The sequence below is a fragment of the Diachasma alloeum genome, unplaced genomic scaffold, assembly GCF_001412515.2.
Source record: "Diachasma alloeum isolate Michigan unplaced genomic scaffold, Dall2.0 Dall_scaffold_01964, whole genome shotgun sequence".
Taxonomy (NCBI): Eukaryota; Metazoa; Arthropoda; class Insecta; order Hymenoptera; family Braconidae; genus Diachasma; species Diachasma alloeum.
The window spans coordinates 9,858-24,503 of NW_021682004.1; the positions used below are offsets into that span (position 1 = coordinate 9,858).

Sequence of the window (14,646 nt, forward strand, 5' to 3'; positions counted from 1 at the left end):
CTTTTTTGGGTCATTTTTGGGGGCTTGAGGGGGGAAACTTTAATTACATTGCGGTGAGGGGTTTTAGAGGGAAATTCTGTGATGTAGAAATTTGTTTTGTCATTTGAATTTTCGGACGATGGTGTTTTCGAGGATTTGAGTTGTGACCTTTGATCGTCTTGAGGGTGAGGAGTTTTAGAGGAAAATTTCAAGATTCATTTTTTTATTTTTTTGTTTATTCGCATTTTTGGGAGATGATGGCATTTCGTATTTTTGAGGATTTGAATGGAGAAGCTTTAATTATTTTTAGGGGTAAGAGGTTTTGAAGGTGAATTTAAAATTAATTTTTTTATTTGATTGTTTATTTGAATTTTTAGGAGATGAAGGTATTTCATATTTTTGAGGATTTGAATGGAGAAGCTTTAATTATTTTTAGGGGTAAGAGGTTTTGAAGGTGAATTTAAAATTAATTTTTTTATTTGATTGTTTATTTGAATTTTTAGGAGATGAAGGTATTTCATATTTTTGAGGATTTGAATGGAGAAGCTTTAATTATTTTTAGGGGTAAGAGGTTTTGAAGGTGAATTTAAAATTAATTTTTTTATTTGATTGTTTATTTGAATTTTTAGGAGATGAAGGTATTTCATATTTTTGAGGATTTGAATGGACAAGCTTTAATTATTTTTATGGGTAAGAAATCTCAGAGGTAAATTTCGAGATTTTTTGTCAGCTTATTTATGCATAAATCTGGGAATAAATTCATAAGATGAATCTACTGGTTTATCTCAAGGCTTTTCTACGTATTTTATTGACTAAAATGATTTACCATCAAATTTACAAGAGAACTTGAAATTTTTCGAGCGATGCTTTCGTACTATATTCGATGATGATTAATTATTTAATGAAAAATGTCGGGATATTTTTTTTGCAAAATTAATTTCTCAATAAAAAAATCGGAAATTCCTTCCTGACTTATTTAATCTCGAGACAAAACTCCCACTAACGAAGTCTATACACAAATTCACGATAAAATCCGCAGCCTTACCTCGCGAATTTATGTACATATTTTATCAATCTTAATATTTGCAAATGCAACAAATGAAACATAAGAATTGATTTCTTAATTTTCCTGCAATCATCAAAGATTAAAACTCGAATCCCCAAAAAACCTAAGGTTCACTCACAATTCAGTAATCATCAATTCCTTATGAATGCATTTTTATTAATAATCATGCATTATACATTTGTCTCTTCCATTAAAAGTTATTTACAAGAAAAATTAGTGCAACGTCGGTTGGAATAACAGCCGAACCCAGCCAGGTTCATCCAACGGAGAAAAAATAAAATAATGAATTTGAAAGTAATGAAACAGTGGAAAAGCAGAAGGAGAGTATATTCTTATTAAATTTTTTATTCGACGCCTGTAGGTCATCATTCCCCGTTTTCCGAGGTTCTGTCAGTTTTCGTGTTCACTTTGATTCTCATTTTTTATTGATAAAAATTGGGATTATTATTAAAGCTATACAAGCGGGATGGAATGTACCTCTGGCGCTGATCTCTCGCATTTTCATCATTTATTTTCCCTTCGAGGGAGAAACGAAAGAAGAAGAAAGATTTCAGTCTTCCTGAATGTTGACAAAACAGGACTGACCTCAACTCTAAAATATTTCAATCCAAACAGACAATTTCAATGTTCCAAAAACCCAGAGATATTGAACTTCAGTCGAATTCCGTATTTAAGCGGAGGTTCACCTCGGGAAAAACTTTTCGTTCTTCGAGAGAAAAATTTGAAAACGGTATTTTCCGCGTGATTTTTTCTCAGGAATTCTATTTTGTGGGTCCAGTGTGTCTCCAGCCGCTAAAAATCAGAAATTCACAATTTTTTAATTGAAAAATCAACTTTAAAAAATTCCCAATGCGTTTTTTTAAATAGTTTTTTCAATATGATTACAAATTTTTGGGTTTTAAGGAGATCCAAGGGCCTTGGCTATTTTTCCCTAGTGAAATGTAGAGCTTTCATTTGAGCCCCATTTGACCCCAACTTTCCGGACATTTGAAAATAATTTTATTATTTAAACTTTGAAGGTCTCAATTTGAATCTCGATACTGAACAGTTAGAAAACATTTTAAAAATCTGAAAAAAATTAGAAAGATTACTTTTGGGGGAGATTGACGAAATAATTATAAAATTGCAATTTTCGAAAATTACGAGTATTTGCTGGAAATAATTTATAACCAATTAATCTTCCACCGTAAAAAAAAATTTTTCCGAAAGTTTGAACAATTTCAACTGTTTCTTTATAAACAAACTGTAAAAGATACTTGTATATCCTTAAAGACCAAAAATTTGTCATTATATTCAAAAATATTTAAAAATCTATGAAAAAAATACGTTGGGGGTTTGTTAAATTGGCTTTTCGCTTAAAAAAAAATTTTAATTCCCAATTTCGAGTGGCCAAACTCAATTTTGAGCGACACAATAAGATTCCTGAGGAAAAATCACGTGGTAAATAGCATTACCCATTTTTTTTCTCGACAAAATAAACGAGTTTTTCCCTGGGGTGAACCTTCCCTCAAAAAAACTTCAGCAATTTCACGTACAAACTAAGCAATAGTGGTACCTCATTAATTAGCAATTCTGGACGGGTAATTTTATATCAGCAATGATCAAATTATATTCACTTGGCAATAATCAAGTCATTATAATTGAAATATACATGAATTTAACATCGGCTACATGATTCATCTCGTTCCCACGATTCCTTCGCCTCCATGTTCGAAATAAAAACGCATAATCCGCCAGTAATAACTAAATATCAGTGATACTAATGTAAAATTTGTCTACTGTATATTCGCTAACAAAAAATAGTTCCATTTTTTTCCATTTTTTCGTTTTTTTTTTGTCGTTTCACCTGTTAAAACCCTTAAAATATTCGTTAACATTTCAAAAAATATATATCTTAGTTGCTAGAACATGATTCGATAAAACGTTACCATCGTTAAGTAATTTTGATGATGGCATTTCAATCATTTACATATTGTGTATCGATCGACATCTGCTCCTCAGCCACGGATTTTCGGTCGAGTGAGTCCCTTTATTGTTCCCCCGTTAAGAACAATTTTGCATGTCTTGTTATGCACTAGATAAATTTTTTATGTGCCTCCATAAATGTTGAGATTCACTCAATGTGAGTAATTCACCGAAATAATTTATTCTTCATAATTCAATTTTAAAAATCGTTGAAATTTCTCGCTAAAAAATTCTCCCCAAAAAATTTCTCCCAATTTCTCATTTTTATCTGGCTTCTCCCAAAATGCGTAATTTTTTATGTTCATAATGTGGAATAATACCTTTCAATATAATATTCTGGGAGAATGAGCCTCTGTGAATGAAACAGCTTCGAATTGAAAATTCAATTTCAATCTCAAATCCGTGCCTCACATCAACCTTTATTTTTCATGAAAAATCCTCGGAAATAAATTTTTTAAAGGAATTTTTTAATCTAAAAAAATTATAAAAAAGGAGAAAATAATCGAGCCTCTGAATTCGCAGCCAATTCTCCAAATTTCCCAATAAATTCCAGTTAAATTAAAAAATGACATCAAAACATTCCAAATTTATCAATTTTTCACAAAACTCCTTGATTGACTCGAATTCAAATTCAAAATGAGATTCCAATTTCAAAAGCGAGCCTCACATCCCTTATTTTGACTGAAAAATGTTCAGCAATTAGCGTTTCCAAATTAAATTTTTTGGCGAGAAATTTCGCAAGAGAAAACCCGCCCAAAAACCCCAAACAACTACAGCAGTGAAAGATGGCATGACTAAGAGGTAGACATCGATGATCAATCCTCCTCAATTGTCGAAGGACTCAATAAAGTATTTTAAAACAGGCATATTCCAAGTGTTAATCTACGTTGCAATTGGAAAAATTAATTACTCAGTATGGCCTTATTGCGATCGTCTCACTATCATCGTTTCCCTAAGAGAATTCCTCCATTACAACTCTTACCTCTGCATTTGGAAATAGTGTAACAGAATTTTTTCATAAATATATTTACACGTTTTAAACTCTAGAAGAACTGATTGCAAATTGTTTAAACTCTGAGAAACAAGGGGACTATTCAGTGGACAATGTAAATCAATGCGAATTTTAATGGGCATAATTGTCAATTTCTCCAACGGGAATTGTTGATACGAAAAGCTTGTATATATCCGTGGGTACGTATATACATTATATTACAGGTATTATCATAAAAAATGGTATCTCGCGCTAATCAACACCAGCAAATCCCTGTGAGCCCTCGATTGCTTTTATTAGTTTGTCCCTCAGTTGCTGATAGCTCTCGTATGGTGGTAAATCAATTCGGTTGAAACTGAAAATATTCATTGAGGAATAAAATTATTCATGCCTTTCATTTATTCGGAAAATTCGGGACGATAGTCACTTGAATTTTCATGATTTCCAAGTGTTCACATCGTTATCCACCATTAATAATTAAATTTTTATTAAATTTGTAAAGAATTGAGTGAATTACTCCAAATTCGATTGAAAAATTATCGTTAATATTTTCTGTTGCTCTCGTTATTCATGAATTTCATTTACTCTGGAATGTCGAGACGACGGTCACTCGAATTTTCATGATTTTCAAGTATTCTTATCGTTATATGAAATTAACAATTGAATTTATAGAAAACAATCAATTTTCACTCTAAATTCAATTGGAAAATTTTGGTTGGGTTATTCTCTTTATTCTATTATGTACTTCATTGAACGCAATGAATAAAACATGAATAAACGAATAGAAAAACGGACAACAAAAGTGAAAAATGAATAAAACTTAAGAGAATTAAAAAAATTTAATGATATGGAATAAAAAACTGTGTTGATAATAGTAAATGAGTTTCCCAAATACAAAAAATAGCAAACTGAAATGTTTTCAATTATTATCTTGCAGAATAGATAAGAAAATCCCTGAATTAAATCAAATGCATGCGATTTTCCCAAAAATTCACTGAAAAAATGAGTAAAACTCACCAAGTATGAGCCCTAGGATAATTCTCCAGTGTTCCCCACTTCTCAATAGTAAACAACTGTGGTCCATTGCTCCCATACAGCTCCTTAAACCCATTCATGGGTACTCTAGAGGTGCCAGTAACAAATTGCAGCAGTCTAGCACGCATTTCATTGTTGAATGACAATACAACACGCCAGAACCACTGGACAGTGATATGATTAGCATGATAATCCCCCTTGTAAAGTGTATTTTTCTTCCAATCTTTGACATCAATGTGTTGAATACCGCACATGAGCAGCTCTAACTCGTGCTCATCGAATATTTTAACGAGTGTAAGTGGCACGAGAGCATTGAAACCATCGAGGAATGCATTCATCTGGTCCTGAACACGCGATACAAACCTCCATTGAATCACTAAACTTATGTATTCGTCTTTGTTTTCGTCTGTCACTGGTACATTTGCACCGTTTGCCTTCAATTCCCTCTGGGATGTGTGACCAAAACTCTCTTCGTCCACGCAAAATGTTAATTCCAGCTCTGATGGATCATTCTCCTTTATCCAGAGGAGGGAATTGTAGTACTCCGAGTCGACTGACTCCATGTCCTTCAGGTCTATTTGCTTGCCGAGCATCATTTTGTAGAACGGACGAATGAAAAATGCTGGAGAATAGAAAAAAAACTTTGAAATATTTGAGGCAATGGCTCAATTTCATGAAATTAATTTCAAGGGATTCAAGTCCTCACGAGTTCCACTTTTTTTAACATTGTTTAACGGGCTTAAATCTGCAGGATTTATTTACGCTATCAGTAATGGTTTATTAATTTAATCTAAATATTTACACTTCTTACAAACTTCGATTTTAGATGTTTAATCTAATATTTATGATGGATTTCTGTGGTATTTTAAGGATTTTTGGATCTGTTGTTTTTAATAAGGGGGTGATTGAGTTCGTAAGAGGAACTTTAAATTGTTTCAATTCTGTAATGAGTGTTGGAAATTTATGGGCAACAACGGCGAATCTGCTGGTCTTCTGTACTCACCATCTAGAAGTTTTCCGTGATACACAGCCATTCCAGCGATACGTCCGATGAATTTGAAATAATTCAGATGTTCCTCGTTGCACACTCCAGAGAATGGATTGATTTGTAAAGTGTAATTGTCCCTGTGGTTTGAAAAATGACAGTCAAGGATTGAAAAAATTAAATTCATTCTCTCTGATTCACACACACGAAATTCATAGAAAAACCTCGTGAATTCGATAAAATAGGAAACCTCTTGAAAATTCAGTCAATTTTTTGAGATTCTATGGAAGAATTCTGCAGCTTTATTGTTTTTTTTTGTAGAAAATGTCCAATTGAATAAGTTGTGTAGAAAAATCGAATCCCATTGATTTTTTCTACAGAATATTTCCAATTGAACTGAAAAATGAGAAACCCAGACAGAAAATTTGGCAGATTTTTCAATGAATTTTCTTCATACGTTCTAATCTTTCAAAATTTAATGGCGAAAGACTCACATAGCAAAAACAAATAAATTAAATTAAATCAACAAAAAATTAAATTTATTAAATTCTCTTTATTTTAATTTAATTTAATTTAAATTCATTCATTCTGATTCACACCCACAAAATTCACTGAAAAACCTGGCGAATTCCCCAAAATAGGAGACCTATTGAAAATTCAGTTAATTTTTTGAGTTCAGTTAATTCTATTGATTTTTTCTACAGAATATTTTCAATTGACCATTTACACTCAAAAATAGAAACCCATATAGAAAATTCGGCAGATTTTTCAATGAAATTTCCCATACGTTCTAATCCTTCAAAATTCAGTGTCGAAAAACTCACATGGCCGAGTACTCAAACAGTCCATAATAAGGATTGAACATCTCCTTGGAGAGCAGGAAGAACCATTCCCGGGCAAGTCCCCCATAGTCGAGCCCCACTTCCCCCTCGAACTCCACCCACAGTTTGGTCTTCAGTATCTCAACTCTGTTGACCGAACTGATGATTCGATAGGAGTCCTCGAGGATATTGCTCCTTCCCACCTTGATCTCAAACTTATTGGGCACACTGCTTGGTTTTCTCAGCTGTGATTTCAAATATTCGTACTTCAACTTGTAATCACGTGAATATGGTACAGCGGGTCCAGCTATCTGGGGATTTGACATGCGTGGATCCTCCCACTGGGTTGTCCTGGTGTTGTGATCGATGAAGAATATGCGGCCATCGGTGTGAACACGCTCCTCCCAGCCCTCTGGCAAGGGTCCCAGTTGATCCAGATCACTTCGTGGAGTCGTTGAAGGCAGATTGTGATTGGGCATTGGACTGGGTCTACCTGTTCGTGGGTCCACCCATGTCGTTGCTCTCTCGTTGTGATCGATGAAGAACATTCGACCGTTCGGGGCCAGCTGCATACTCCAGCCAGGAGGCAGTCCGTCACCGTTAGGAATCGGCAATGATGGCTTCAGAATAATTTTTTTCATATTATTGCTAATTAGCTGGATTTTACAGAGGAAATTCTTGAGTTGTTTTTCAAGGATTTCTTGGTAGGTTAAGTTTATTCGTTTACTTTACCTGTTCGGAAGATCGTCTAGAGCCCGCTGGACTGTCGACGTTATCGTCACTCTGTAGGCATACGTTTAAAGATATCTCTTCTTTAATTTATAATTTTGACACTGTTACACATGTCTGCCTGCCAGATTCATCGATCAATGAATTTTTATCTAAAAATCACTATGCCCTTGAGAATTTTTTTGAATATTTCACACCTAGACACTCACGACGAAGGGGAAAAAACGTGCAGACAATTTCTGGGTCATTCACTGGTGAAGTGGTTAAATTGCATATATTCTTATTTTATGATAAGCCCTCAATTTCTCGCAGAAAAACTCTGTTCGTGAAGTTTTTCCAATAAAAATTTAGCTAAACCTTTGAAAAAAAAAAAATAATTTTATGGACAGTTGATGAATGTTCAGATTTTACTGATAAAAATCACAATTATGCTGAGTTCCCATAGAATAATTGGAGTGCTATTCACGTCTTCATTGATGTTTCCATGCAATTTTGAATTTATATCAAAGTATTAAATCCCAATCATCTCCTGATCAGTGAAATGAAATTATCTAGTTTCCTCCCACCACTTCTCCACTGAATAATCGATTTCGAAAGAGGATCAGTCCTCGACAAAGCAATAAGCAAATCAACTATTGAGTACCTGATCATCACCCTCAGCTAGATACCCCCGTTGGTCGACAGACAGTCCAGAGTCGGAGGAAACATCACCAACGAATGTTCCCCCATTATCACTATCTCCGTCTTCCTCTCGAGTTAATTCCCGATCCTTACACATACATGCATCAATGATTCATCTTTCATTTTAACATAATTAGTGCATGCAACTGTTGACGAAGCGACAGAAGAAGTATTTTCCTAAGTCTAATCGCTAGGTCTAATTTCTTCACGAACACAAGTAACGAATGGAGAATGAATTGTGAGATTTCCCATACCAAGCAAACACATAATTAGCAAGGCCTCCACCAAGAGATGAGTTAGTAACCCTCATGTTAATAATCTCTCAGTGATGCAACCCAATGTGTCAATGTCAACAGTTTGATTATTCTACCTGACTAATGGCTGAACTTCGATGGGATCTACTCTCAGCGTCGTCCACACTTATATGAAATCTTCGTTGGAATTCAGTCGCTGCTGTATCTAAATTTCGTTGCTCTACGGTTACACCACCCACTGGTGCTGCGTTAGTTCTGAATAGAAAAATAATGAAATTAGAGAACTGGGAAATTTTTGTCAAGAATATTTCACTTCAGTCCTAGGCTTTTTTTATTTAAGAAATAGCTGACGTGACAATTCAAATTTCATGTGGATGAGTAAATTTTTGGGTTAAATACAAGAGAATTCAGGAGAGAATCAGAATTTTTCAATAAAAATATTCCTAAATGGAAGAGTATATTTGAGAGAAAATCAAAAGAAGAAAAATCTATTGTTGGATTATTGTTAGAATTAATCTCGAGGAGTAACTGATATATTTTATTCCATCAAATGCATATGCGATGAAAATAATTTTTTGTCATCCACAGAATGTAATTTTTTTTATTTTTTAATGTTGAATATTGAATTGAATGATTAAATATTTGGATTGATCTGAAATATTTGCAATTATTTAGACGAAATTTTCTGGGGAGAAATAAATAATGTTTCGATAAAGTATTTTTTTCTCTCAGCGGAATGATGCTTACGTAGTTGGCCGGTCCCACTGAGTGAATCTGGCTATATGATTGACATAGTAGGTTCTGCCATTTGCATCCTGACGTTCCTCCCAACCCGGTGGCAGTGGCCCATTTGGTGTTGACTGGAAAAATGTTATATTCATTTAAAAAAACGTCGAATCAATCACCTTTCAGGGGTACAATTCGTACGCCAAGAGTCTGATGATTCAATTAATCAATAAAGTAGTTTCAACTTTCGGGAAAGTTCTCCAGCTGTTTGAAAAGTTTTCTGTTTATAAACGCTTCATTGATTTTTCAAACAATTTTTTTAGAACGAACAAAACTTCTCGTGAAAATTGAAAAAAACGGCAATGAGCAAATGAAAAAATTGTGCTTCAATAAAAGGAAGTGATAATTAACTGAAATTAATTGCAAGTTTAAACCAACAGTTTCAAAAAATCAAAATTGATAAATAATAAATGATGTTTCAATAAATGGAAATGATAATGAATTAAAATTGATTGCTAAATCAAATAAATAAACAGAAAAATTTCTGAAGTTTTGTGAAGATGAAAATTCATCATTAAACTGAATAAATTGAAATTCAATATTAATGAATAATAACTAATGGTATATTTACATCGGACTGTTGAACAGGACTATTATTAGAGGTAGGACTCGGTTGATCCAGCAGTTCCCACCCCCCAGAATCCGAGACATTATCATCATTGCTCTCTGGAGTCGACGAATCCCCAATATAAGCATGATAAATCTCCAGGGTTCCCTTGATCTTGGCCCGTTGGCTGGAATGACTACGTGGACGCAGAATGTACTGTTTAGCTGGTATCGTCCTACCCATCTGTTCCTTCGGCAAATTGGCCAGTGTCAGCTCTATCATCCCCAAAAAGTCATCTCTCGTCAGACGATTCTCGTCGAATACCTGAAGTACTAGTTTGTGTTCACTCGGCTTCACCTGCGCAACACGAAGAAAAATAGTAATTGAAACAAATCGTGAAATTACTTTACACTCACAAGATGAAGAGCTCATACTGTACCCGACACTCACCCTGAAAATGAACTCCTCATCCCAGACAGGATTGAGTGTCTTCTTTTTCGTTTTCGTAAGTACGGAATCGACTGTCTCATGCCCTTCAATTGGGTACAGGTCAATCCTCACGTAAGGATCACTGGCCCCAAATATATCCTTCTTAGCAAGTTGATGACCAGCGACTACTCGCAATCTCAACCTGCTTGTAGCTTCGTCATTCTGAAAATCATAAAAATTAATGTCAACTTATTAAGAACAAGAGGAGTTTAACAATTAATTTTTCAAATTATTATCTAACAATTAAGTTATTAAGCTCCTCATGTCCTAACAACAATGACAATTGAGTTATTAAACAATAAATAATTGTTTTGTTTAACAATTAAATTATTAAACTCCTGATGTCCTCCTCATATCGTCAACCTGCCTGTAGCTTCCCCATTCTGAAAATTCCCAAAACTCTTATCAATTCTGCTCCAAAAATCTGGGATTCCTGATCCACCATCGCCCCCAACTCCCTCCCCACCGAATTGATCTTCATGAATGGAGCCAAACCCCCACGAATCACCGAGTAAAGACGAACAAGTGTGAAGGAACATCACAGCATTAATTGCATTGCACAATTCGCTGAGTCCGACCATTTCCTCCAGTCGAACTCCCCAAGAGCCTCAGGAGTCCTCATTAAAAAATCTTAATCATGAAGAATTGATTGGAACCCAGGTCACAACGTGCTGATCATCCCCAAGGCAATCACCCCGAATTTCCAGACACTGACAGCAACGGAGAGCCCTCACGAGACAAAATAATTCCTCCCAACCTCTACTTGTCAAAGTGGCACATCAAATTTTACGTACACTGTCATCATCGACGCCGGTTGTCGGATCGTATCCATACACATGATCGTCTGCCATTAATGTTGGTTATAAATTAATAACACCAGGGTAATTGTGGATTACGATTATGCCTCGAGACAATATCAGTTTTGTTCAATCACAAATTTTTTTTCGTGTGCCATGAAGGAAACCTATTTTGTGTGAGCAGCCCCACTCCTACGTTTTACTCTCTCCGCGAGGGGCAGGGGAGGGGATCTTGCATGCGAGACGGATGTGACATAAAATATGCGTTATTCCAAGATGGCGGCGCCTCCTGGGCACCTTTTTTCAAATTCCTTGGGTGAGCTTTTCCTGTTTTTTTCGGTTTGCTGCGATTGCTCTTGGGGTGGAGGTGACTTATCCAGGGGCTTTATTTTTTTATGGTGTTGTCGAGGGAGGGGTGGGGCAGTGGGGCAATCATGAGTCATTTTGGGATGATCTGGAGTGGAAGAGGCGAGAGCAATCGGGCACGAAGTAGGGAAATGAAGGGAAAATGTTCTGTTACTGGGTATGTATTGGCGAATATCTTGAAATTGAAGAGTGATAGCAAGATTTTTGAGAAAACCTTTTTTGTGGAGAATTTCAAGAGCTACAAAAGAGATCTTAACATGTTTTTCGATATCTCCACTGGATTCGGAGATATTTGTGAAAAACTGAAAAAGAATTTTTTCGTTTTCTTTTTTTGTTAGAAATAGAATTTTTGTTTTTGGAAAAAATCTCGGAAACGAAGGGAGATAGAAAGATTTTTGTAGATACCTTTTTTGTAGCATCTGAATTTTTGTACAGGAAAGATTTAGGCATATTTTTCGCTATCTTTAGTAGATTCGGGGATATTTGCCAGAAACTGTATAAAACCCTGAAATATGACTCTCCCAACGGCGACCAATCGTCAGTAGAAGGCGCATTACACTCCACTGATAAAAATTCCATAAATCATAAGATCTCGACGAATTTCTTCTGAATTGAAAGCCAGATGTCCACCGATGCATTCACGACGTCAGAGTATTGCGTCGTGTGGCGTAATTTTTCTCCCCCGCGTGTTTATTTTGACGGCAAAAGTGTCATAAACATTAATGTATAGATTGCAGATTAAGAAACCGTTGAAATGCACTTTTCCTCCTCCACCGAAGCCTCAGGTGTTTTTTTTTAATTTGCCTGTTGACTACACCTCTTGCCCCCCCAGTAACTTATTCCCTTTTAATAATAAGCATGAAAAAATTTAATAGAAAAATCTAGGGCTTTTTCGAAGAAATTCTATTGAATTTCTGTTGGAACTCTGAGAATTCTCTTGAAGTTTTATTGGAATTCTATTTAAATTGTTTAATTTACGCCATTTTAAAAGAAAATAAATTTTTAGTTTTTTAAAATAAATCTTGGGCATTAATTGTTCAAGTTTTTTCCAGTTTTTTTTTTCGTAATAAAAAAATTCATACCCAAGAGTTTTTATTAATAAAATCCCAACAGAAGAAGTTGTATAGAAAAATCAAGCTTTATAGACATTTTTTATAAGCAAATATTTATTTAAGAACCCACAATTTTTAATAAAACTGACGCAACAAACAAATCGAATTTTTCAATAGAATTCGAATAAAACTTCAGAGAATTCCATTAACAAATTATATTTGTTTTTTTGCGCCATTTCTATAGGACTCTATGCAGCCCGTCAAGAGATACTTAATAGAAAAAATTAATATAAAATTAATATTATCATTCTTCTATGGAAAATTTTCGACCACAAATTTTCCCATTTTTTCCCCTGCATTTTTATTTATTTCTCATAATAAAATTCAAGAAAAAAACTCGGAAAATTCTTACCCAAAAATTCCTACAGAAAAAACACCAACAATATCTATATCCATTTTTTTGTAAGCAAATATCAACTTAAATACCCCGAAGGGCGTTCCATAATTTCGAAAAAACTGACGCCAAAACCAAACATAATTTTTAACTCATTCCACTGTTCTTTTTTCTATAAGAATTCTTGGGCATGACTTTCCCAAGTATTTTTCTTCAATTTTATCATGGGAAACAGATAATAAAAGTGCAGCGGAAGTCCAACGCCCAAGAATTTCCATAGAAAAATCAAAACAAATAGAATTACTTAATAGGTTTCTAATAGCCCTTCAGAATTCTCCCAGGGTTCCAACGAAAAGTTCAACAGAATTTCCCAGAGAAACCTCTCAAAAATTTCTCCTACACTGTCAGAAATTTTTTAAAATTCAACTAACAGATCCCTTTGAATTTTTAATATTCTGAACTCGAACTCAACTTCAGATAAATAAAATATCTCACAAAATTCCTGATTCATAAAATAGCTCACGAAATTCCTGATTCACCTTGGAAATTCAATAAAATAAAGTTTTTCCTCGTGATCATTGAATTTTCTCTGTCGCATTTGTATTTTCAAACTCATTACGAAAATTGAGCAGCAGATTGAAAATTCAGAGGAAAATTTGCCTGAATGTTCCCGATTTCCATTAATTTTGTCGCATGAACCCGAGAGATCAAATTTCTCCAAGAATATCCAAGAACATTCTGATTTACCACTAACAAGATCAGCGTAAATTCCCCGTAAACAATTCCTTGTTAAAGATTTCCAGATTTTGAACTGAAAAATTCTCGACTAATTTTCCAACAGTGTACGTGATTAATCACTTATTCATTAGTCTTACAATGGGCTGTGGTTCCGCGAGAGAGAGACGCGTAGGCCGTTGGGGTGGAACGATCTCATTAGTGGACCTTCTCCTGGCATTCCAGGTGTACGCTCTCCTCCTCGAAGATGGTCTCTCTACTCCAGCATACATTGGATCCGTCAGTTCACCGGGCATAACACTTATCACTGTATTACAATAAATTACTGGACATATCCCTCTTCCCAGCTGTTCGGTATTTCAAGTTGTATTATCAGTCGCATCGGTCATGTGTCACATTAAATCACATTTGAAGAAGGAGAGAGAGAGAGAGAGGGATCCCCCTCAGCCCATGAGCATTCGAAAAATCCCAACGATCCTTAACGAATTAAAATTCGTCAAATATCACTTCTCCACTAATTCCGCGACTGCACCGTCAATTTGCAAATTCAAAATTACGTAAAGCCCTCGATAATTGTATTTTTACGACTAATGAGTCCCAAGAGAACGAACAATCATTGAGAAAAATAATACGCGTTAACAAGCACTGCACACTCACTAAACTGAATAAATTTCCCTTCTCTTTTTTTTATTATCCAAGCAAAAACTGGAAAATCGTCGCACAAGTTTGATAACGAGAGCAAGGTGTCTCAGCTCCCCGGAGATAACCGAATGATTGCATAGTTGGGGGGAAAAAGAATGTTTAGATACGCGCGATGATACTTGAATAAGTGAGATAATTTCGTGGCTCAATATCTCGTGAGTAACTCTAGTCGAATAATCTTCAATTAGCGTTTGTATGAGAATGGAGCTGATGCTCTCAAGGCCGTCAGTGATAAGGAATAATTGGAAATTGAGGGGGTCTTTTTCGGTGGT

The 14,646-nt window shown here is 35.0% G+C and overlaps 1 protein-coding gene across 4 annotated transcripts; it reads right to left on the bottom strand.

The window, feature by feature from the left end:
- Window positions 1–2,656: 2,656 nt before the first annotated feature.
- Window positions 2,657–14,523, bottom strand: LOC107046776 (E3 ubiquitin-protein ligase Nedd-4). 4 transcript variants are annotated; one of them, XM_015269481.2, is made up of 11 exons: window positions 13,813–14,523; window positions 10,290–10,490; window positions 9,864–10,196; window positions 9,254–9,366; window positions 8,623–8,761; window positions 8,215–8,340; window positions 7,575–7,625; window positions 6,846–7,462; window positions 6,040–6,161; window positions 5,019–5,658; window positions 2,657–4,356 (listed from the first exon to the last, which is right to left on the bottom strand). In XM_015269481.2, exons 1-11 carry the CDS (start codon window positions 13,966–13,968, stop codon window positions 4,254–4,256), a joined length of 2,601 nt encoding a protein of 866 aa, XP_015124967.1. In that variant the 5' UTR covers window positions 13,969–14,523; the 3' UTR covers window positions 2,657–4,253. The 4 variants fall into 4 exon arrangements, with proteins under 4 accessions (XP_015124967.1, XP_015124968.1, XP_015124969.1 ...); XM_015269482.1 differs by lacking the exon at window positions 13,813–14,523 and adding an exon at window positions 11,123–11,309; XM_015269483.2 differs by lacking the exon at window positions 8,215–8,340.
- Window positions 14,524–14,646: the final 123 nt, after the last annotated feature.

What these genes read in the sequence shown, in the direction of transcription:
- LOC107046776 (XM_015269481.2), bottom strand. Translation starts at nt 13,968, where the DNA reads ATGCCCGGTGAACTGACGGATCCAATGTATGCTGGAGTAGAGAGACCA. An exon ending in CTGTTTGAGTACTCGGCCAT is followed by an intron (nt 6,162 to 6,845) that starts GTGAGTTTTTCG and finishes TTCAAACCACAG; the next exon opens with GGACAATTACACTTTACAAA. An exon ending in TCACGGAAAACTTCTAGATG is followed by an intron (nt 5,659 to 6,039) that starts GTGAGTACAGAA and finishes TCTATTCTCCAG; the next exon opens with CATTTTTCATTCGTCCGTTC.